The 23,312-nt window shown below is 38.7% G+C and overlaps 2 protein-coding genes across 3 annotated transcripts in view; one reads left to right on the forward strand and one right to left on the reverse strand.

The window, feature by feature from the left end:
* Positions 1-23,312, reverse strand: part of LOC115789081 (ras-specific guanine nucleotide-releasing factor RalGPS1) — a 94,778-nt gene that overhangs the window by 47,598 nt on the left and 23,868 nt on the right. Inside the window, exons 8-9 of the mRNA XM_030742270.1 lie at positions 22,666-22,758; positions 20,280-20,406 (exon numbers count right to left, since the gene is read on the reverse strand). Of these exons, the coding sequence (XP_030598130.1) occupies positions 20,280-20,406; positions 22,666-22,758 (220 nt within the window). The remainder of the gene's footprint in view (positions 1-20,279; positions 20,407-22,665; positions 22,759-23,312) is intronic.
* On the forward strand, positions 1,948-19,326 carry LOC115789083 (angiopoietin-related protein 2-like). 2 transcript variants are annotated; one of them, XM_030742272.1, is made up of 6 exons: positions 1,948-2,257; positions 9,043-9,134; positions 10,290-11,219; positions 14,501-14,694; positions 16,627-16,897; positions 18,019-19,326. In XM_030742272.1, the coding sequence occupies exons 3-6, from the start codon at positions 10,298-10,300 to the stop codon at positions 18,216-18,218; spliced, it is 1,587 nt and encodes a 528-aa protein (XP_030598132.1). In that variant the 5' UTR covers positions 1,948-2,257; positions 9,043-9,134; positions 10,290-10,297; the 3' UTR covers positions 18,219-19,326. The 2 variants fall into 2 exon arrangements, with proteins under 2 accessions (XP_030598132.1, XP_030598131.1); XM_030742271.1 differs by lacking the exon at positions 9,043-9,134 and having other exon boundaries at positions 18,019-19,325.

Here is a 23,312-nt window from a genome sequence, read left to right on the forward strand (position 1 = left end):
TGGCAGTATCATCTTTAATATTACAGCTGCATAACACAACTGAAATTATACCAAATATTTGCCAATGATGTCATCCTGATAGATGCACAAGTTTAATGTGTTTCAGCTGTGCTCAGTCTGCAAGGCTGTGTAGCTTTGTTTCCCGTCTCACAGCAAAGCCCAGTCAAAGCTTCTACCACTCACTGGAGGATTCAAACACACAAAAAACATCCATCCATCCATCCATTTTCTTCTGCTTATGAAGGTCTGCTACTTTTTTCCTGATTACCTGTTGCCTTGCACTTGTAGCTCACTGTGCACTCCTTTGTGAAGTCTCAGCCCGTGACCACCACAGTCTTTATAAAGCACAGGAAGGGCAAAGGTATAGGACTGCATGATGCACAAAAGCCACTACAAGCAGTATGATGAATGTCTCTTTGTACACAGGAAGATTCTTCCTGTGTACAGATTATACACAGGAAGAAACAAAGAATGAATGTTTTATACTCTGCTGCATGTGGATTTGTTCTCAGGCCCATTTCAACACTGGATGAAAGCAATAGCATAATATTTCCTGTAGAGGTTTGAATTAGCAGCAATGTTGCTATTGAAGCATAGAGCCTCTTGGTGTTTTTGGTGTCCTTGTCAAACATGATTTTAGGTTACAATGAAACATGTTCCAGCATATATGAAAATGTAATTGTAATATCAAACCACTAAGATTTTCACTGTAAAGGTTTGGAAATCAACAAAAAGCACAGTCAACAAAATCTTCTCAAATTTGTCCAAATGAAAAGAAGACCAACTCAGCCAGGAGCCTCTGAGGGAAAGGGCAGTGCTTTTTTCTTTTTTTTTTTAACTTGTAGATAAAAGCTTAGTTTGTGAGCATGTCTTCCAATTAAAAACAAATTCACTGAGTCACTGACTATTTGTTGAAAGTATTTGTAAGATGTTATGTAACCAGTAATTACTATGACAACATAACAAACTGTATCCAAATGCTTCCACCTCTGCTCCAGGCAAATTGCTTGAATGGACAGTCACTGCTTCATTTTACAGATAACCCTTAATATGTAGGAGTCTTAAAGGCATAAGGACAGAATGCCCCATTTTTAAAGGAGCTCTTCAAGGAGTTTTTTGTAAACAATTTTGAACAGTATTGCAGTGGTTTAGTGGTTGCCTCTGTGTGGCGTTTGCGTGTACTCCCTGTGCCTGCAAGAGCTTTCTCCCACAGTCCAAACAAATACATCTATATCTGTGATTCTAAATCCCCAAGTAAGACTAACTCCTTATATATTATACATAATACCACAATGATTATTATGTTATCATTATATATGGTATACCGTTCCACTGATCAACAAATTGGAGACCCTTTCAGTGTAACACTACTAGTGGTGAAATGAGTAGGTAATCTCAAATAACTGTGGACATTATAAAATGCACTGCAGACTTGTGGAGGGGGAGCTGTGAGGGAAGGTTGGAGAGTATACACCTGCGACATAACAATACATTAGTTTATCATTTCTCCTCCACTTACTCTAAGCACTAAGTTGACTACTACCATGAGCACCCCCCACCCCCTGCAAAACCACCCGAGTCTCACATATAAAACATCTGTTGATGTTTGTTGTTAAAGCAGAGAAAAAAAATGAGAGGTAAGCACCTCTCTTTCCCATTGCTTTCAGTGTAGGTCCAGATCAACATGCTTCAGACCTGTGATTTGATTACAGCACATGCAGCTGCTCAGCTTTCCCAGTCTTCCCCACAAATGGAATTCCGCACTGACTGGAGGAAAGCAGTGGAAAAAGGGAAGACAGTGGGGCTGCTGGGGACAAGGGTTTAGGTGGGGCCAAGGGCTTGGAGGGGCTTGTGTCATGCCCGCATGATCTCTTTGCTGTCAAGAGGAGGGGAAAGAGGCGTTACCAAGCCTTGCAGCTTAATTACTCCAAGCAACACCAAGTGTCTCACATGTAATGAAAGGAAGACAAACAGATTCTGTCTGCTGAGCAGGCACGATCCCTGAGTTTGGAACTCATCACTTGACTGCATTATATATATGAAATTACAACAGGAAGGCTTTGTTGCTGCTGCATAGACCATCATATTGTCACAACTGAACCATTTGTGAACTTTAAGTAAGTGTGATTCTGAGAGCAGGAAAGAGAAGAAACATGAAGAACTTCTGCTGATTAACGAAGGAAATGTGAATTACTTCTGAGGATCTGGAGTCAAACTGCCACAAAAGCAAGAAATAAAGAGAAATAGATAAGTGGAGGTAAGTCAGGCACTTTTCACAATATTTCATTTTGTATACAACACACTGACTAAGTGACTGTCCTCTCAACCTTCTTTTACACTTAACACAGTATACCTTCCCTTCTGCCTTTTTATTAGCTGTAAGGACGTTAATGTGAGTCTTTTCTTGTTTAACCCATTACTTCCTCCTGTATTTTAAAGTAATGCATTACTTTAGTTGTTTAACATCTCTAGAATGTAACTATTCATGACATTACTCTGCACTGGTGTCTGAAATGCATTATCACATAGATAACACATTTCAGACTCTGTAATATGACTCCAACAAACTGTCTATAAAAATGTTTGTGTCAAAAACATTTTGACATTTTATTACGGGGTGGCTGTAGCTCAGGAGGTAGAGCAGCTCACCTACTGATCGGAAGGTCAGCGGTTTGATTCCTGGCTACTCCAGGCTGCATGCCAACGTATCCTTGGGCAAGATACTTAATAAAAGCACTTAGCTTAGTTAATCATGGAAGTGCTTGTATGAATGGGGTAAATGTAAACATATTGTATAAGTGCTTTGAGTGCTCAGACAGAGTAGAAAAGCACTATATAAGAACTAGTCCAAAAAGTATAAAAATGAGAACAAGTGCATCATGTGTCCTGTCTGCAGACTGTTCTACACAGGGACCACAACTTGCATAAACTAAACAGTGTTTCCTGTAGTACAAACGGGTAACACAGGTAATCTAGCGCTGTCTGCTTCATGTCACAGACACATTGTGCAATGCCTCGATCTGAAAACCGCTCAAATTAAAGGCTGAATAAAGCTTTTCAGTTACTCAAGAACTAACAAGTATGAAAGATTAGTGGCTAATGAAAGGACAGCAGTCCATTCAGCTGCAGCTAAACACAGCAACAGAAAAAAATTGTCAATCAGCTGACACTAAAGCTACATCTGCTGAATGTGGAGGGCCCGGTGTGTGTCTCCATCTCCTTGTGGTTTAAAGAACTCCACAGGCCTGTCAGGCTTTTATGTCCTGACACAGCTGTAGCAACGCTTCCCACTGTGTGTGTGTGTGTGTGTGTGTGTGAGAATGAATGTCAGAAACAGACACAGTGACAAAGCCAGGGAGAGACGTTAACAAAGTCACAGGTCTGAAGCATGCTGAACTGGACCTACACTGGAAGCTATGGGAAAGAGACGTGCTTAACTCTTTTTTTTTATTTGTCACACACAGTTCTTTTAACTTCTCTAAATTAAAGAAATGGATTTATTGCATTACAGCTGAATGATCCTGTGTGTGTGTTCTCTGTGTTGTCACTAAATTCTGAGTCACCCTCTCTAATAAAGTTTGGTTGTGAAATCTCTTCATTACCAAACAGTTGTCATCAAATTAATCCAAGTCTGAAAGATCAAATCCAGCTATGCATCGATCAAGTCTCTGAAGATTTTATGTGTTGGAAGTGATGAATTACTTTTTCATAAGTCAGAATTCATAAATCAGATTGCAAGATTATGAACCCAGAAAGTGAAGGCAGGGATGGTCACATTTTTTATTGTAATAAAGAACACACATCCTACCTCCGGCAAACCTTTGTGTTATATAATTGTTTTCCTTTGAAATATGGTTGTATCCCCCCCCCCCCCCCCCCCCCAAAAAACAAAACAAAACAAAACAACTGCATTAATTTCAGACATTTTTTCAAACATGGTTTATTAGTTATATAGCACAAATGTTCTGCATTATGTTTCCTCTATCATGGTTGGTATCCCACCTGCAATTGCAATTAAAATTGCCTTTAGTCTGATCCTGCCTCCAGTACCCAAAATTAAATTAAATGATGGGATTCATGAATGACTACTCTTGTTGTACCTCTCACACTACCAGTGACTGTAGCTCTGCATTAAAGAAAACACACTTTTAGAAAAACTAAGCATTAAATTAGTTCTAATATTTGCACTGCAGTATGAAACAATATCAGCTCAATGCTCATTAAAACTATCAAAATGTTGCAATTAATCACATCATACCTTAAAATAACTTAAAGGAATGATGGAATTCAATGTGCAGGATAGTTGTTTTCTGATAAAATCTCATCAGTCTAAACACTAGAAACAAAACAGAGGCACCGCACAACCACACATTTAGTATGATCAGGAGCTACTCTGTGACTTCAGTGTAAGACATTATCTAGCCTGTGAAACACAGAATAATGAAATGGAAATAAAGCTTCAGATTCTACCACAGCTGGTCTCTAAAATATGAACACATCCATTTACAACACTGCAGGTCAACACAAGCCTCAAGCTTCCCTGCAGTTTACACCTTGTACAATTTCTTTGAGGACAAGGGGCTTCTTGTCAGATTCATCCACTTCCTATTTCCACAACTTTATGTCCCACATTTACATTTGTTAATTGGGAATTCTGCTAAACCTAACTTTAGTAACAGAAGTCAGTCATTACACAGCTTGCATGTGATGTTAAAACATCTGTGCCTTCTATGTTATACTTTAGGTTTTCTGTTTGAATGTGAGTAGACAGACCTGACAGGTAAGCAGTAGGAGCAGAGGCAAAGAGTCTTCATCTGGTTTCATCATTTTAAATTCAAACTGAGAAAGCAGTGTGCCACTGGAAACAAGACATAAGAAACTAAAATAGGAAACAGACATATGTTTATGGTTTAAAAATATTTAACATTAAGTAAAGGAAGTTTCTGAAGACTTTTGCCATATAAAACTGTAGATGGGTAAAAAAAAAAAAAAAAAGCCTGAATAATCAAGCCTCGTGACATATTGCACTAATAAACCAGCTAATAAATAATGGGTTTAAGTTTTATTTAGTGCGTACAAAACTATCAGACTTTATCATTAATGGCTTTTGCCAAGACAATGAACATATTGACTTTGTGTGACTTTAGTTGGAAGCATTGCAATAATCTTAGACTCCTTCTGTGCAAAACCTTTATTGTAATGTATTCAAATTTCCGGAAATCCGGAAAGAGCCATTTGAACCCGGTTTCCACGGAAAACAAAACAGTGAGAGCCACAAATACTAGCGGAAGCCGGTAGCGGCTACCGTGAGTGACGCATATATTGAGAAACGAAAATAAATAAATAGATAAAATGATTTTATTTTAATATTTCAAGATCACAATAATGTTCCAATTTAAAACTACAACAAAAACCGAACTGACAAAAATAAAATGCACTTCAATTGGATACTTATAATTTAATTCCGCAAGCTGCACAGAGCTGCAGATTAAGCCTGCAGACTAAGCCGGCGTGTTGCCGACCCCTGGCCTAGCCTGTTTGGTGGAGGTTCCAATGATGCACAATTTCTTTTTCATTCACCTCTTTTCACTCTGTTTATTCACCACTCTGCATTTAATCATTAATCTCTGGCTCTATTCTACAGCATGACTTTTTTGTCCTGCCTTCCTCCCCTCAGCCCAACCAGTACCGACAGATGACTGCCCCTCTTTGAGCCTGGCTCTGCCAGAGGTTTTTTTCTTCATAAAAGGGAGTTTTTCCTCCATACTGCTGCCAAGTGCTTGCTCATAGAAGGCTTTGGGATTGTTGGGGTTGCCAATATTGTAGGGTCTTTACCTTACAGTATAATGCGCCTTGAGGCAACTGTTTCTTGTGATTTGGCACTATATAAATAAAATTGAATTGAATTGAAATTTTAAGGGAGAGTGACAAAATAACAACCAAAAGTCCTGAAAAAAAAAAAAAATCACATTACATAAAAGTTTAACATAAATTGATCTGTACTGCAGATCAATTGCTCAAAAGAGCAATTGATTTTCTTGGGGATCTATTTGATCCCCAAGAAAAACATGACACGGTAGAGAAACCCTTGCTAGCAAGCACAGCGGATGTTTCTTGTAGCTGGTCACCAGATTTGCACACATCTCAGGAGGAATTTTGGCTTTCAGGATAAGATTAGGCTTAGAGTTTCAGTAAAGTTTCTGGATTTTCAGTTGATATTCTGTCTTTCTCCATTACAATGAAACTACCATAAAAATTAGACTGTTCATTTCTTTGTAAGTCAGCAAAGTTACACATTCAATAATTATTTTACCCACTGTACATGCAGCGAAGGATAGACCTAACCAACATGACAGCAACCACTTGTTCCTGGATTGGAAGTTACTGCATCAGCATTTTCGCCATTGTCATGCTGGTATTTCAGAGCCATAAGTGCACATATTTAGACCAAAGGGGGGAGCTATAAAGTATAAAGTTAAATGGGGCAGTATAAAGTTAAAAAAATAATTAATCAATTAACTTTAAAAAACACATTCCTCTTAAAATGGTGAGGTACAAGGACTGGACTCAAAGACAGAAAGCTGCCAAGGCCCAAAAGAAAATCTATTAAAGGTCTTCAGAAAGCCTGGAGATCTATTGCACAAAACAAAAAACACAAAAGTGTGGCTCCTGGGAAGCAAAATATAAAGAAATGAGGGGTGGCTCAAGAGCTTTTCCAAAGTAAGTAAGCGTTAAGTGTTTTTTTAATGTGCAAAATTTGAGAACACTCTGGGTCCAAGAATTTCATTACTGGTAATGGTGCTCCATTGATATCAATCAATGACAATAAAACTTGAAACATGCCTTTCCTTCACTGGCATGTGCTGCACACTATAACACAGCAATGTAAAACAAGCATGTGTGTGTTAATTTAACAAAGAATGAATAGTATTGTATGATTTTCTTAGTATTAAAAGACTGTAGTTTGATGCATACCTTAAATTTGCTGCTTGTAACATAACAGCCTGTGAATGAAATCAAACTTTTTAGCCTCTTAAAACTTACAGATTCCAGGAAAGATTTCTTTGTTGAAAAGAATTGTGAAATTCTAATTGTAGAAAGACCATGGACAGAGAACAAAAAATATGAGGCAACTGACCTGGCTGATCCAGGACATGGCAAACAAAAAGAGGAAAAAAAACGATATGATGTAGTAACTACCATATCCTAAACCCCAAGATAATAGTCTTGTGGAACTGTCAGGGGAGGTTCCCCTTTGTATGTTGTGTTATTGAACATTCCAAAGCTGTGACAGTATTTTTTTATCCCCAAAAGCAAGAGAAACAAATGATACAATGTTCCATTAAATGAGGTTGGAGTTTAGACTGGATACAGGAAACATCTGATGAAACAAGTCTATTTAGTCATACACTGACATAAAGAGCAGCAATGTTTTCATGATATGGGGTCATGATAAGGTCACTTGGAGCCATAAACACTAGTAAGCGAATGTCTTTTGTTCATTCTTCTATTAGTTTAATAGTAGAAATAACTAGTAGTCAGAATTGAAATTTTAAGATAGAGTGCAGTCTAGAGATGCTTAAACTGGACTGTGAAATAAGTACATGCAGCAAAAGCAAGCAGTGACTGGAGCTGGTTGTTAGGCATGCGTCAGTGTGCCGGCACATTTACCCTCCGGCTATAGATTTTCTGTCATCCTTATTAACCTGCTCTCTGATAGTGCTGATTGGCTTCAGAAGGCTCACCTGAACAGATATAAAGCCATGGAAGGTGGAGCTTGCAGATTGGCTCTCTTGCTCTTTAGCACCACCATTAGCACCACCATTAGCACCACCATTAGCACCACCATTCTACCATTGCTTTCTGCAATTTTCTTTATTAAATATTAGCTGAGTTTAAAGTTCCCAACAGTTCTGCTGTCTGTTTTATTAATGATAATAGTTTAAGGCCAAAACTTGAATCCGATGGCCCATTGGCTGGTGGTTGGTTCCTGGTCTTTTTCCTCATTTGTTTTTGCCACAGCTCCTATCTTCCTTACTTGTGTTTCTTATTTGAAAGCAGTTCAGTTTGAACAGTTTGCGTCTTGAACTGTTTGGACTGAACTGTGGATTGGTAAAACCCAAAGAGGATGTTTTGGATTTTTTTTCTTATAAATGAACTTAAGGATTTTAATGAACTGAAATATACGGGACTAACCTGAACTGAATCAGCTGAGTTGTTTTGATGTGTTCTTTTGTCACATGGGTGAAAGCACTGAGGCTGCTGATAGTGGTGTAATGGTATAGAGTATATTTTCTTGGTACACTTTTGGTCCCTTAGTACCACAGGAAGTAGGGGTGCTGGGGGTGGTGCAGCATGCCCTGTCGAAAAATGCAGACATCACTGCACCCCCTGCCAACTTCAAAAGAAAAAAAAAAGATAGTGTTTAAAAAGTGTTTTAACGCTTTTTTTTCTATTTGTGTTGTTTATCTGAGAAACGCATGACTACAAAGTTGTGACATTTATTTTTTTTTAAATATGGTCATGGTCAAATGACTTTACATAGAAATACCAGTGGTGGCGCTATCAGCTAAGAGCTCCAGTCATCTGCTCCAGATGACTGCCCCTCCCTGAGCCTGGTTCTGCCAGAGGGTTCTTCCTGTTAAAAGGGAGTTTTTCCTTCCCACTCTCGCCAAATGCTGCTCATAGGGGGTTGTTCTTGACTGTTGGGTTTTCTCTGTATTATTGCAGGGCCTTTACCTACTATACAAAGCACCTTGAGGCGACTGTTTATTGTGATTTGGTGCTATACAAATAAAATATTGAATTGAAATTAATACCTTTTACAAGCTATAAAAAAAGGTATAAAAATATTTTTTTTTAACTACTAGCTTACAAAACGAGCACAACAAAAGGCCAGCAGATTAAGGACCTTCAGCCCCCCAAAACTTTTGGAACTGTTCCTGTGTTCACCTCATCCGAGTGACCACTCTCCAACTTAGTTACAGTCTGCGATGGTGGCAGAAAGATTCACTCACCTGTCCCCGATGAATGTCTTCACAGATATTTTGAACACTTTGGACATCAGTATTATAGCTGCACACCCAGAAAGCCTACGATGATCTGCCACCGAGAAGTTTATCATCATCATTAAGGTGTAATTTCACACAACTACCTTTGCTGCAAAAGGGAATTTGGCTATGTTTGTATGTTGTGCAACATACAAACATAACCAAGATTGAATAATATTATGCATATTTAGATATAAATAGGCTTATTATATGTCTTGATTACTGTGTCTGACTGCTCGTATTTGTAAAACTAGCATACTTTATTATGGTTTGATAATTAATTTGCTCACCTGTGTGTGCCACTGCCATGTGTGCTTTTAATTATTGCCATGTCTGTGTTAAAATATTGTGTGTAACTCGATACACTTTCGACTGTGTAGGCCAGTTCAGTCAACAAATCTGCAGCAACCGCATGATGCCATCATGCCAATATGGACAAAAATCTTTCAGGAATGTTTTCAGCACCTTGTTGAATTTATGCCATGAAGAATTAAGGCAGTTCTAAAGGCAAAGGGAGGTCCAACCCAGCACTAGCAAAGTATAATTAATAAAGTGGCCGGCAAATGTAGTTTATAACTTTGTACATTTTCTTTCTTTGTATATCTTTGTCTTTCTTTGTACATCTTTGTCTTTCTTCTTTCTTTGTACATTTTTAGTAGTCAGTATGACTATCTGAAAATGTCTTTTCTATGAGAAAACAATTTCTCATAGAAAAGACAATAGTTTTGTAAGCAAAGGAAAAAATATTAATTGCAGCACACAGGCCACTGATCTGATAAAAGGCACTAAATGTTCGGCTTTCATTTCATGTATATGCATACATGTGCTACTCTTCATTATATATTAATATGTCCTTACCAAAACAATAAAATAAAAATGTGTGTGTGTGTGTGTGTGTGTGTGTGGGGGGGGGGGGGGGGGGGGGGCTGCTGAGTCATAAACCATAACTATTAATGTAAATTATGTTGCCATTAACAGGGGTGGATATACAGTGGCTTCCAAAATTATTCATACCCCTTGAACTTTTCCATATTTTGTCACATTACAACCACAAACAAATACATTTCACTGGAATTTAATCTGAAAGACCAACACAAAGTGGTATACAATTGTGAAGTGGAACAAAAATTATACATGATTCAAAACATTTTTTACAATTGCCTATATATTCTCTGCACAAGCAATACCAGGTCAGTGAATGAACGGACGCTCACTGAGCATCTGCTCCCTCTCTTTCAGAAATATTCATGGTTTGGGTGCAGCTGGACTGTGCTATGTTTCTCCCTGTGGTGGTTTTGCTGGGTGTCCTGTTGCTCTCTGGACCAGAGTCAACTCTCCAAGAAGACACTCGGGAAATTGACAACAGTAATGACATCCTGGAGCGAGAGTTTATCAACGTGCTAAAACGTCAAAAACGGGCCACTGCTGACTACAGTGACCCCCAAGCAGACAAATGTTCTTACACTTTCATTGTCCCTCAGCAGAAAAACAATGGGGCAATATGTGTGAACTCCAAGGAGCCAGAGGCCTTGCTGCAAAATCGGGTCAATAAGCAGGAACTGGAGCTGCTTAATAGTGAGTTGCAGAAGCAGCGAAAGCAGATTGAGGCACTGCAACTGCTGGTAGAGCTTGATGGGGGTGTGATCAATGAAGTCAAGCTACTGCGCAAAGAGAGCCGCAACATGAACTCCAGAGTTACACAACTCTACATGCAGCTGCTGCATGAGATTATCCGCAAACGAGACAATGCTTTGGAGGTGTCGCAGCTGGAGACTCGTGTGCTCAACCACACAAACGAGATGGGGAGATTAGCTGCACGGTACAGAGACCTGGAACATAAGTACCAGCATCTGTCAGCCCTTGCAGGCAATCAGAGTGCTCTCCTGGAGCAGCTGGAAGAGCAGTGTAAGCAGGGAGGATACTCATACAGTGGGGCTCAAGAGCGCAGGCGTCGTCTCCAGCCACAACCTCCTGCAATCCCCCAGCCTCCTTTACAGATGCCTGCACTGTCTCCTGGTGGCTACAGACCCTTCCATCCACCCACTTACACACGCTACACCAACAACCCCATGATTAATGACATCCAAAGTGATCAGAATACCAAAGCATTACCACCTCCACTGCCCACAATGCCAAGTGCAACATACAGTTTCACAAACGAGCCCTCTGGTAAGTAGTGGTAAGAATTTTTTTTAACTTCCTTTCAGGTCTGTAACTGAACAGTATTCACTGTGACTATGCCAACAGTGACTTTTGTTTACTAAATAACGGAAAGTTGTTTTTTATTAAATCACAAAACTGTCAAAGACTTAAGTTTACTATCACTTACAGCCTAGCATGCCAAATGTCTGGGGTTTGGACTGTTGTTAATGTGTATATAAATGTGCGAATATGAAATTTCTGCGATTCTGTATTTGTATTGGTAAATATTCATTGAATGGTATCAACCAATAGATGATAAAGAACAAGAGAAAGTGAAGCTGACCTGTTCAAATATTTTTATATTCTTAAATTACATATTGTTTAAATAAACAACCTGTTAACTTATTTACTGTAATGTAAGTTGTAAGTTTTCAACAGACATCTTTTTGAAACAACACAAACTATATTCCAGTCTGACTGTGATTAAAAATATGCCTTATCCCACATATCGCAAACGTTCAATTAAAAATAATGTCCATTTCCCTTTAGTGGAACGACATGTCAGAATTTTTTATTTAAATGTTTTATTTACTTATTTTTTGGGGGGGTTGTACTGGTTTTGTCTTCAGTGCACAAAATCCATATTCTCAAACTGCCTAAGCACATACTTTGCCTTTCTTTAGTGACAGACATGCACTATGGTAAATGGACTAGCTCTTATATAGCGCTTTTCTACTTAGTCTGAGCACTCAAAGCGCTTATACAGCATGTTTACATTTACCCATGCACACCCATTCATACAAGTACTTTCATGATTAACTAAGCTAAGTGCTTCAATTATCTAACATTCACACACATTCACACTCCAACAGTTGCGTCGGACAGCAACTTGGGGTTAAGCATCTTGCCCAAGGATACATTGGCATGCAGCCTGGAGTAGCCAGGAATTGAACCGCTGACCTTCCGATCAGTAGGTGACCTGCTCTACCTCCGGAGATACAGCCACCCCACCCACCACTATATTGCCAAAAATATTCACTCACCCTTCCAAATCATTGAATTCAGTTCCAATCACTTCCATGGCCACAGGTCGTATAAAATCAAACACCGAGGCATGCAGACTGCTTCTACTAACATACAGGTGCTGGTCATAAAATTAGAATATCATGAAAAAGTTGATTTATTTCAGTAATTCCATTCAAAAAGTGAAACTTGTTTATTATATTCATTCATTATACAAAGACTGATATATTTCAAATGTTTCTTTCTTTTAATTTTGATGATTATAACTGACAACTAATAAAAATCCCAAATTCAGTATCTCAGAAAATTAGAAAATTACTTAAGACCAATACAAAAAAAGGATTTTTAGAAATGTTGGCCAACTGAAAAGTATGCACATGAAAAGTATGAGCATGTACAGCACTCAATACTTAGTTGGGGCTCATTTTGCCTGGATTACTGCAGCAATGCGACATGGCATGGAGTCGATCTTTCTGTGGCAGCTCAGGTGTTATGAGAGCCCAGGTTGCTCTGATAGTGGCCTTCAGCTCTTCTGAATTGTTGGGTCTGGCATATCGCATCTTCCTCATCACAATACCCCATAGATTTTCTATGGGGTTAAGGTCAGGTGAGTTTGGCCAATTAAGAACAGGGATATCGTGGTCCTTAAAACAAGGTACTGGTAGCTTTGACACTGTGTGCAGGTGCCAAGTCCTGTTGGAAAATGAAATCTGCATCTCCATAAAGTTGGTCAGCAGCAGGAAGCATGAAGTGCACTAAAACTTCCTGGTAGACGGCTGTGTTGACCTTGGACCTCAGAAAACACAGTGGACCAACACCAGTAGATGACATGGCACCCCAAACCATCAGTGACTGTGGAAACTTTACACTGGACCTCAAGCAACATGGATTCTGTGCCTCTCCTCTCTTCCTCCAGGCTCTGGGACCTTGATTTCCAAAGGAAATGCAAAATTTACTTTCATCAGAGAACATAACTTTGGAGCACTCAGCAGCAGTCCAGTCCTTTTTGTCTTTAGCCCAGGTGAGACGCTTCTGACGCCGTCTCTTGTTCAAGAGTGGCTTGACACAAGGAAAGTGACAGCTGAAACCATGTCTGCATACGTCTGTGCGTGGTGGTTCTTGAAGCACTGACTCCAGCTGCAGTCCACTCTCTGTGAATCTCCCCCACATTTTTGAATGGGTTTTGTCTCACAATCCTCTCCAGGGTGCGGTTGTCCCTATTGCTTGTAAACTTTTTTCTACCACATCTTTTCCTTCCCTTTGCCTCTCTATTAATGTGCTTGGACACAGAGCTCTGTGAACAGCCAGCCTCTTTAGCAATGACCTTTTGTGTCTTGCCCTCCTTGTGCAAGGTGTCAAAGGTCATCTTTTGGACAATTGTCAAGTCAGCAGTCTTCCCCATGATTGTGTAGCCTACAGAACTAGACTGCGAGACCATTTAAAGACCTTTGCAGGTGTTTTGAGTTAATTAGCTGATTGGAGTGTGGCACCAGGTGTCTTCAATATTCAACCTTTTCACAATATTCTAATTTTCTGAGTTACTGAATTTGGGGTTATCATTAGTTGTCAATTATAGTCATCAAAATTAAAAGAAACAAACATTTGAAATATATCAGTCTGTGTATAATGAATGAATATAATATACAAGTTTCACTTTTTGAATGGAATTACTGAAATAAATTAATTTTTTCATGATATTCTAATTTTATGACCAGCACCTGTATGTGAAAGAATGGCTCACTTTCAGAAGCTCAGTGCCACCTGTGCTGTTATAGATCAAATGGTGGGCTGACATCATATGAAACCCTATGGATTAAGAATGGGATGTCACCCAACTTTATATGCATGTGAAGGCAGACAAGCAAATACTTTTGGCAATATAGTGTAGTTTTCCAGCACTGTAGAATTGCAGCAATGTTGTGTAACAATTTATATGACTCAGAAACCAAAAAAAAGAGCTGTAATTCAAGTATAGATATCTGTCTACGTTTCCATGTGTCCACGTGTTTCCATATCCTACTGCTGCCAGCAGCAAAGACTGGAAAGCATTTGTCATATTTGGCACAGACAACACATGGTCAGCAGTGACTTCACTTTTCCAGGAAACCTCCGTCTGTGTGTTTTTCTATTCCACTTGATTTCTCCATGACTATTATGTGCAAAAGTTGTTAAAATTATAAATAATGGTGAAGCCGGCATGTCAATGAAAATGAACTGCAGTCTTAAACCTTTGTTGTCATACACTATACAAAGTTACATTACCCCTCATTCTCTGCCTTCTACAGGGCCTTTCAGAGATTGTCTGGAGGCTTTGGAGAGTGGATACACTACTAGTGGGATGTATCTCCTAAAACCAGAGAAAAGCAACCAACTCATGCAGGTCTGGTGTGACCAAAAACAAGACCCTGGTGGCTGGACTGTCATTATGAGACGTCAGGATGGCTCAGTCAACTTTTTTAGGAACTGGGACACATATAAGGTAATAAATGACAGTAGTAGTCAAGATCCCATTTATAAGGTTCTATGTGCTGTCTAGATATCCTGAAAATATTATGAAGCCAAACTACTGACAACAAGTGCAATAAATGCTCATTACATTTTAGGAACTGAAAGCTCACAGTCTTTTATTTAAACGGAAAAAGAATGCAGAACTATGGTGGTGTTGTTGCTGACGTTAAGAATGTTTGTTCGAGTTCAGGCTTGGTTAGTGCCTAATTAAATATGAACATTTTCAACATATTCAGAAATGTAAAGAATGTACAGCTTTTTACAAGTCGTCGTGTCTGAGATCAAGGATAATAACTCCTCATGTAGTCAGGACAGGATCGTTATCCTATATAAGTTTGTAGTACAGTAAAAACCAGATAGAGTAGCATGACAATATTTACTTTGATTACACAAACGTTATGTAGGAGTAGATAATGGATAATAAATTTTGATTTGTAAACAACTGGACATGAATAAATTGAGCTTATTATTAGGGGTGGGACTCGATTAAAAAAATTAATCGAATTAATTACAAGCTTTGTAATTAATTAATCAAAATGAATCGCATTTTAATCGCATTTCAATATTTAACATGATAAATATTAATTTAAGTTTGGTTGATGAATGAATCAATATACATAAGCTTAAACTTCAAAATTTTGTTTATTTTCCCACCAGTCTGCTACACAGACCAATGAAGGGTGGAAGTGCTCCTGTGATAAGCAAACTCCTGAAATTAAAGTTAAGCATCATAACTGGATAGTTTTATTCAACATTAATGTCTCACTTGTTATAGTTGGAAATTAATCATTCTCTCAGCTGTATTCCTTGATGTTGTTATGCTTGTTTTAACAGCTTATTTTGAATTAAAGACTTAAAATGAAACCACAAAAAGGAGAAAAAGTTCGTTCTCCGTTTAACCAGCTGTTTTTACACAGCTGTGCTTCGCACTCACGGTTGCTAGGCGACATGAGCTACGCAGAGGTGACGGCAGCTGATATGAAGGCTAGCCGCTCACTTCCGGCCTTTGTGGTGTTCGTGGGCTGCGAAAGACGTGGGCCGGGTCCTTCGCAGGATGCGGCCCCTAATTTGGACATTGTGCGTCGATATAATCTGTATGCCGGGAACTCGCGCACTGAGAAACGTTCCACGGTGCAAAGTGCGATTAAAATGCGTTAAAATTTTTAACGCGTTAATTTCCCCGTAATTAATTAATCGAAATTAACGCGTTAAAGTCCCACCCCTACTTATTATATAATTGACCTTTAAGAAAACAGGCTGTAAGGCAAACCCATTGCTTTTTGTAATATGTCTAATAATCTCTCTGTGTAAGAAAAACTCCGTAAACTCAAATCAGTGAGTTCAAAACAGAAGAGAAGAAATCAGTTCCAGTGATGCTAACACAATGATCCAAGGATATTATAAGTATGCTCTGTTTCCCACAAGGTAGACAGCCCTAGCTGCCAAACATCCTGTGGCCTAAAGTCAGGCCTAAATTCTCTTTGCAGGATTTTGCACTCAAGACAAAGGTGTAGAAATGTTTCCAAGCCAATCGTTCCCCCAATCCAAAGTCAACGAGTCAACAAGGCCAATTAGATACATTTGCAGAAAATAGTACTCTCTCCTCCATGTACTTACGGCCAGGAATACAGAGACACAGTGAGCTCTGGCAAAGACAGTCTTAAATACATCCTGCCAGTTTACCACCTCTCCTGGCCTCTCGCTTTGCCATCACACCAGCATTTCACCTATACCTGGAAAACAAGGGGAGTTAGCTGATGTAAGCCCACAGCTGTAATGGAGAGAAAAAAAAAAAAACTGTTTCTTTCTTCTTGATTGTTAGATCAGATTACATGGCTTTTTCTGTCAATTCACATAAGACTGCATTAGTCCTGACCAATTCAATATCTCTCTCCTTCCACAGCAAGGTTTTGGAAACATTGATGCTGAGTACTGGTTGGGCCTAAATAACATCTACTGGCTGACAAACCAGGGCACCTACAAGCTTTTAGTGACCCTAGAAGACTGGACTGGAAGGAAGACCTTCGCCGTATATGCTAGCTTTCGAGTAGAGTCGGAAGCTGATTTCTATCGGCTACGGCTAGGCCAATACCATGGCAACGCTGGAGACTCTCTGACCTGGCACAATGGAAAGCAGTTTACCACGCTGGATAGGGACCATGATGTCTATGTAGGTGAGTGGATTCCAGTGCAAGAGAAGGTGATCACACCTTCTGGGAGGTTTCTCTTTCACTTTTGACAATTTGGCATTTGAATACGTCGCAAAAAAAACCTCCACACTATTATTAGTAGTTACCGTATTTGCCCCTTCTCTTATCAAATAAGGGAAAGTAAATAATAAATACCTGTATTCAGGGTTAAGTACCCACAATGACAAGCTAATGCAGAAGTACACTCCTGTACACTGTTTGCAGGACACCCACTTATATCTGGGATGCAACAGCTGGGGATCAGCAAACTCTTTCCCCCAAACACAGGCTTGTCTTGAGGTACTCAAATAAAGGTTTCAACAGTGGTATTTCTAGAACAGGGGTTACAAACCTGCAGCTCTTTTGCCCATGACTCCCTGTGACAAACAAAAAACAAAAAAAATACTGAATTCTCCTCTTAATTTGGTTGAACCTTGATAGTGGTGGTTTGCATGTAAATATACACAAAAATGGTTCATCTTTAGTCCCAAAAGCTATAAATTTGGAAAAAAAAAAAAAAGTGGAGGAAAATGATGAGTTTAACAGTGCATGGACAAATCCATTTGCTTTCACTGCAAACCCTGTCAGTATCTAATATAATTAAATAGGCAGACATTAAAAGGCTCTAATGGTTCTATCAAAATGGTTCTAATTTTTATGCCGAATGCTCTTCCTGATGCAACCCAAATGGGATTTGTATCTCCTCCCAGATTGGAACAGAAAATCTTATGCCCATTAGGCAACTATGGATCAACAAAAACATGTAGGTCAGAGCTGAGAAGGTTTCCTGCTGCATCATGCAGATGCACTACAAAACAAAACAGTACTGTACAGCAGGACCGTATGGAATATACTGAGAGCTTTACTACTCCAGGTCTTTTTTACACACACACACACACACACACACACACACACACACACACACACACACACACACACACACACACACACACACACACACACAAAAGCCATTTACGCAAAAATTAAAAGACAGCAGCCATTTAGAACACTGCTGAGTTCATCGATTAATGATCAATTCAAGCCCTAACCCTAAGAAGACCACATTGCTCGTGTACCAATGGGTCTTTTTTTCTTTGTGTTACCAGGAAATTGCGCCCACTACCATAAGGGAGGATGGTGGTATAATGCCTGTGCTCATTCCAATCTGAACGGAGTGTGGTACAGAGGTGGGCATTACCGCAGCCGCTATCAGGATGGAGTCTACTGGGCTGAGTTCAGAGGAGGAGCCTATTCTCTGAAAAAAGTGACCATGATGATACGACCAAATGGAAATACCTTCCATTAACTGCTCAGTCTGTCAAAACTTAAACTTAACAAGACATTACCTCCAACGGGATTCTGTATTATAAGATCGGGCATCATCAGCTGAACTTCAATGTTTGTTTGGTTTTTTTTTTGGTTGGTTTACGTTCAAAATGTACAACTCAAACTGCAAAGACCCATGTAGTGACTATAGGATAATTTGTCCTACATGTAATGGTTTTATTTATATTTTTGAGCTCATAACGCTACACTGCACACAAATCAAAAGCATACAACTTTACATGTAGTGAATGTAACATGATGTCTATATCCCTTTTTCTATGCAGGCTGTTACTCTTGTCGTGTTTGTTTACATGGAACAAAATCCACAGTTATTATACTTTAAAGCAAAAGAACAAAGGAATTAATATTCAGAGATCAAAACTGATTGCTGGCAAATAAACTTGTTCTTCTCATTTTTAATGACATTTGTAACATAATGTTAAGTATGCAAAATATATACTGGGATCAACTCTACAGGAAAGAATACTGGCTATTTTTTTCTCCAAACCAATTTCTGGCCTTTTCCCTCTTGAATTATTCTAATATTTGGATTTGTTACCTGTTATTAAATCTTCGGACAGTTCAACACACCAAACAAAACCAACAGCTCTGGACTTTGGACTATTGCAATGTTGCTGAAAACAATATGCATGTGTATAATTCTTGCACATGTGATCTAGATGTATGGGCTTTCAAAATTGTTTTCTATTGCACTGCATCCACCTCATGTAAGTGTCAAATCTTCATTAGGAGGCAAATGCGGGACATCCAACCGAAGAGTATAGTATTCCTGGACTGTGTCATACCATTATGTTTTACACATTATTTTTTCACCTTACTTTCATGTTCACTTGCTGTTTTGTTGCCTAAAACTAATACAAGACTGACTGAATGAAATTAAACCAAACTACTTGAAAATGCATTTCAGGTTCCAATGAACAGATAGAAGAAGAGAATTCCAAGCACTTTATCCATTAACCAAGCACTGTTCAAATTTTGAAAACACACCACAAATTCATGATTGTCAAGGATTTATAGCACTCATACAAACCCTGCACAAAAAAAATTGCAAAACTTGACTAATGACATACAAAAACAAACGCCCCACCTAGCAGGGGAAAATATGCCCATCACATTGTACTAACCCTGTTTGTTGTCACAAAATTATTGAGTGGACACCGTTTTTCTATTTTAAGTAACCGTGAACCAGATCTTGACCCCAGTAACTCCATATACAATCACAAACTTGCCTTTAACTTGCCATCTACCCATGAAGTTTGGTAAGTTCAGGCCACGCGGTTCTCGAGTCAATGTAGAGACACTTCAGTGGTCGCCACCCAAACACCCGATCGCCATGGGTGTTCACATAATACATCCCATCTTTTGACAGGTGTATAAAAAGTGAGTGCACCCCTGTGACATCATTTTAATGTTAAATCTTACAGTATTTGCATTACTTTTAAGCTCAAAGGTAGGACACCTGCTCATATGGAAAACTAAAACCTACTAAAAGGTTAAAGATTAAAATACAGGCATCAAAGTCTTTGTAAAGAATGAGTTGTGTTGTTCTACATTTTTTTTCAAAACACTCCAAAGATGTTTAAGTAATATCAACATTTCTGAACCATGTTATGTTAATTTCTCATAACGTGGCATATTCAAACCACTTGTGTCAATTTTAAGTGTTTAGAGAATCGACATAAGCAGTTAGGACTCTTTAATATTGATTTACAGTATGCATATATTCACAATTTGCAGAAATGTACAATACCAAGATTTTATACTGCTGTCGGGGTTGGAAATTTAAAGAAGGGTGCTTTCTTGAAATTTCCATTGTGAAAATCCTTACAAGTGTATTTCACTTGCTCTTTGACCTAATATTCTCCTTGATTGTTCCAGTTGTGTCCAATGAAATTTGAGCTTTTACTAACCAAAAAAAAAAAAAGTATATATGTATGTTTGGAAATGATGCTGGGCCTGGAAATCCTGCATGCGCACCGAAACGTCTGAGAAAATCTCGAGACATAGATGGTGGACTCACCAAGGTAAGGAATACAGGGCACCATCTTCAGGGAGCGAATATATTCTCTCATGCGGGTGTAATTCTCTTCCTTGGATGTCAGATAGTTTAGCTTCTCAAACGTGGCCTTGTCTTTCCGACTGATCAGCTATAACAGAGAGGAAACAAGAACGCGTGATTTCATCTTCTCATGCAGAGCCTTTTATTTGAATAGGAACAGAAAATTGCATATCATTAAAAGAAAATGATCAGACTAATGTTTTCCAAAACCAACAGCTTTGTAGACATTACAAACTCAGTTCCTTCTAAGTTTGTGTTTACAGTAAACTAAGTGCTCCCAGTCTGTCATCCTGACTGATTCAGACACATCTGACAAATTCTGGCTTAATTTATCGTCAAAAAAACCCCAATAAATTTTCCACAAGCACAAAGTCGATGACCCAGTAGAATTTTTTTGGTAGTAATTCTGTGTATCAAAAGTAGAAATTAAAAAAAAAAAGATTCTGGTGAAGAGAAAAAATAATGTATGTAGTAAATTAATAGTTCCAATCAAGGTGCAGATACAACCACTTAAAATGGCCGCTCCCAGCTCCGGCACAGCACTGGGAGCTAGAACCCTGGTACTGACTTTCCACCATAAACATGCCTCTTTGAGTCACTTGCAGATTGTAACCGACATGACACAAAAACTTTGTCTTATATAGCTTAAATTGTTTTGATAGCTGTCATGCTTAAATATTTTCAGCTGCTGAAATATAAAGCCTTAATCAAAGCTGAGTTTTGAAAATGTAAAACAGATGAATGAAACAGACATTTTAGAATGCAAAATGTACTGCAAATCCCCCAAACTATTCCCAGCAAACATTTCTTTGTTCATCTATGTCCATTTAATATAATAAATAGATACCATTTATCAGAAAATCAAAGAAAGAAAAAATTTTATTTTGCACACAAACTTCCTCTGTTACTAGAAGACCTAATTTTTCATTTATTGTTTGCTGGATTGTTCTTTGTTCAGTACTACATATTTTTTATGTCAGGTTACAATTTAATATTTTGATTTATGCTATAAATTTCTTTAAACTTTCATATTGTGCAGAAGTCTCAAGACTATAATTTTTTTTATATTTTACATAAGTGAAGCCAGACTTTTACTGTATTCTGTATTTTTTAAGTGAAATCCAGGCTTCATGAAGGTTTTTCAAAGTTGTTCTTTGGCCATTGGCTGCTTTTAAATTAATTTCAGTCCAGTCCTTGTACCTAAAGAGGAACTCTTTTTGTTGTTGTTGTTGCTTGAATGAACCATGAATGTTTTATGGAGTGATGAATACAAATAAGTATTTTAGCTCAAACTGTATGGAGACGGTCAGGAGGGAAGTACAACCGTGAGCATCTACAGCCATCTGTAAAACATAGTGGAAGCTCTGTCATGCTTTGGGGCTGCATTTCAGACTGTGGTTTTGGAAGCCTTGTCAAAATTGATAGAATTATGAGTGCAGAAATGTCCCATATACACTGCCAAAACAGTAAAAGCCTGCCTGGATAGATGAACACACAATGAAACACTATCAGTCACGGATTGACCTCCCCAGAGCCTGAACTTCAAGATTATTGAAGTAGTGTGGGATCATCTTGACAGTGAACAGAAAAAAAGGTAGCCAGCATCCAAAGAAGAGCTTTGAGAACTATTCCTGAAGACTGCTTAAAGAAATTACAGAAGCGCTGCCCAAAAGAGTTCAAGTTATGTTAGATGTTAGATTCAACTCATTGTCATTGTGCGCACAAGGCACACAACGAAATGATCATTCCAGATCACTCATCCAGAGACAAGCATCTGCGGTCATGCAGCCAGAGACCGGCGCTACCATTGACATTCAAGCTCTATTTTAACCTATTTTATCCTATTTTAACCTTATAAACTTATATACACTTCTTGCGCCAAGTTAACACGAGTGATCATCTGATGTTGAAATTTCATGAATATAGCCTGGAAACAGTTTTCTGGCCAAGCTGACCCAAATAAACTAAACAGGCATATTTTAACTTATCAGACTATTCCATCAGGTGAAAAATTGCTTTTGCATATTTTAAGGTTGCACTTTATTATAAATTCAACAATATGTCACAAAGTTTGCAAATATCTTAACACCTCCTTAACAGGAAGGTCTGGGATTGTCTGCTTAGGCTGCTGCCACCACGACCTGGCCCTGGATAAGCAATAGTGAGTGAGTGAGTGAGTGAGTGAGTGAGTGAGTGGGTGGGTGGATGATGGATGGATGGATTTGCTGCTTGGCAGGGTTCTACCTAGCGCCTGATCACCCAGTGCTGCGCCTTGCTGAGATAACTTGGCGCCAGGGCTGAGAATTTCCACTGTTAGCTACCTAGAACGACTGCTATCATCACTTACCGCCCAGGTTTTGCTGAGTCTGAAGATGGGAGCACTCTGGAGAGCGGACACCACTGACACCAGCGAATGGAGATTGTTCAACTCCAACAGTTTCTGGAAACAAGAGATTTTGTAAAATATACGTAAAGCACAGGAATACCTCATGTTTATCATATACTTTCAAAATCTGTTATAACTGTGAAAAGTAACCTTGTACCTGTACTGTCAAATGACAAAACTGAAATAAAATAATTATAGTGAAAATGTAACAGTGAAAACATAACAGTCAAAATGACCCCCTATGAACAACTACTTGGTGACAGTGGGAAAGAAAAACTCCCTTTTAACAGGAGGAATCTGATAATTTTTAAAAAGTTATTTTTAAAATGATCAGACTGGAGGAGGTTTTCCGTTTCTAAGCCATTTGTCAGAACAAGATCCAGAGTGCCGTTAAAGTTGTGGGTGGACTCATTTACATTTTGAGAGAAGGCAACTGAATCTAATAATAGATGAAATGCAGTGTTGAGCCTGTCATTTTCAACATCTACATGGATATTAAAATCACCCACTAATTATTTTATTGGAACAGAGCACTAAATCAGATAGAATCTGAGAATGTCATGGTCCTCCAGTCCTTCTGGCTGACTCACTCGGTTTTCCCCTCTAGT

The sequence above is a fragment of the Archocentrus centrarchus genome, chromosome 12, assembly GCF_007364275.1.
Source record: "Archocentrus centrarchus isolate MPI-CPG fArcCen1 chromosome 12, fArcCen1, whole genome shotgun sequence".
Taxonomy (NCBI): Eukaryota; Metazoa; Chordata; class Actinopteri; order Cichliformes; family Cichlidae; genus Archocentrus; species Archocentrus centrarchus.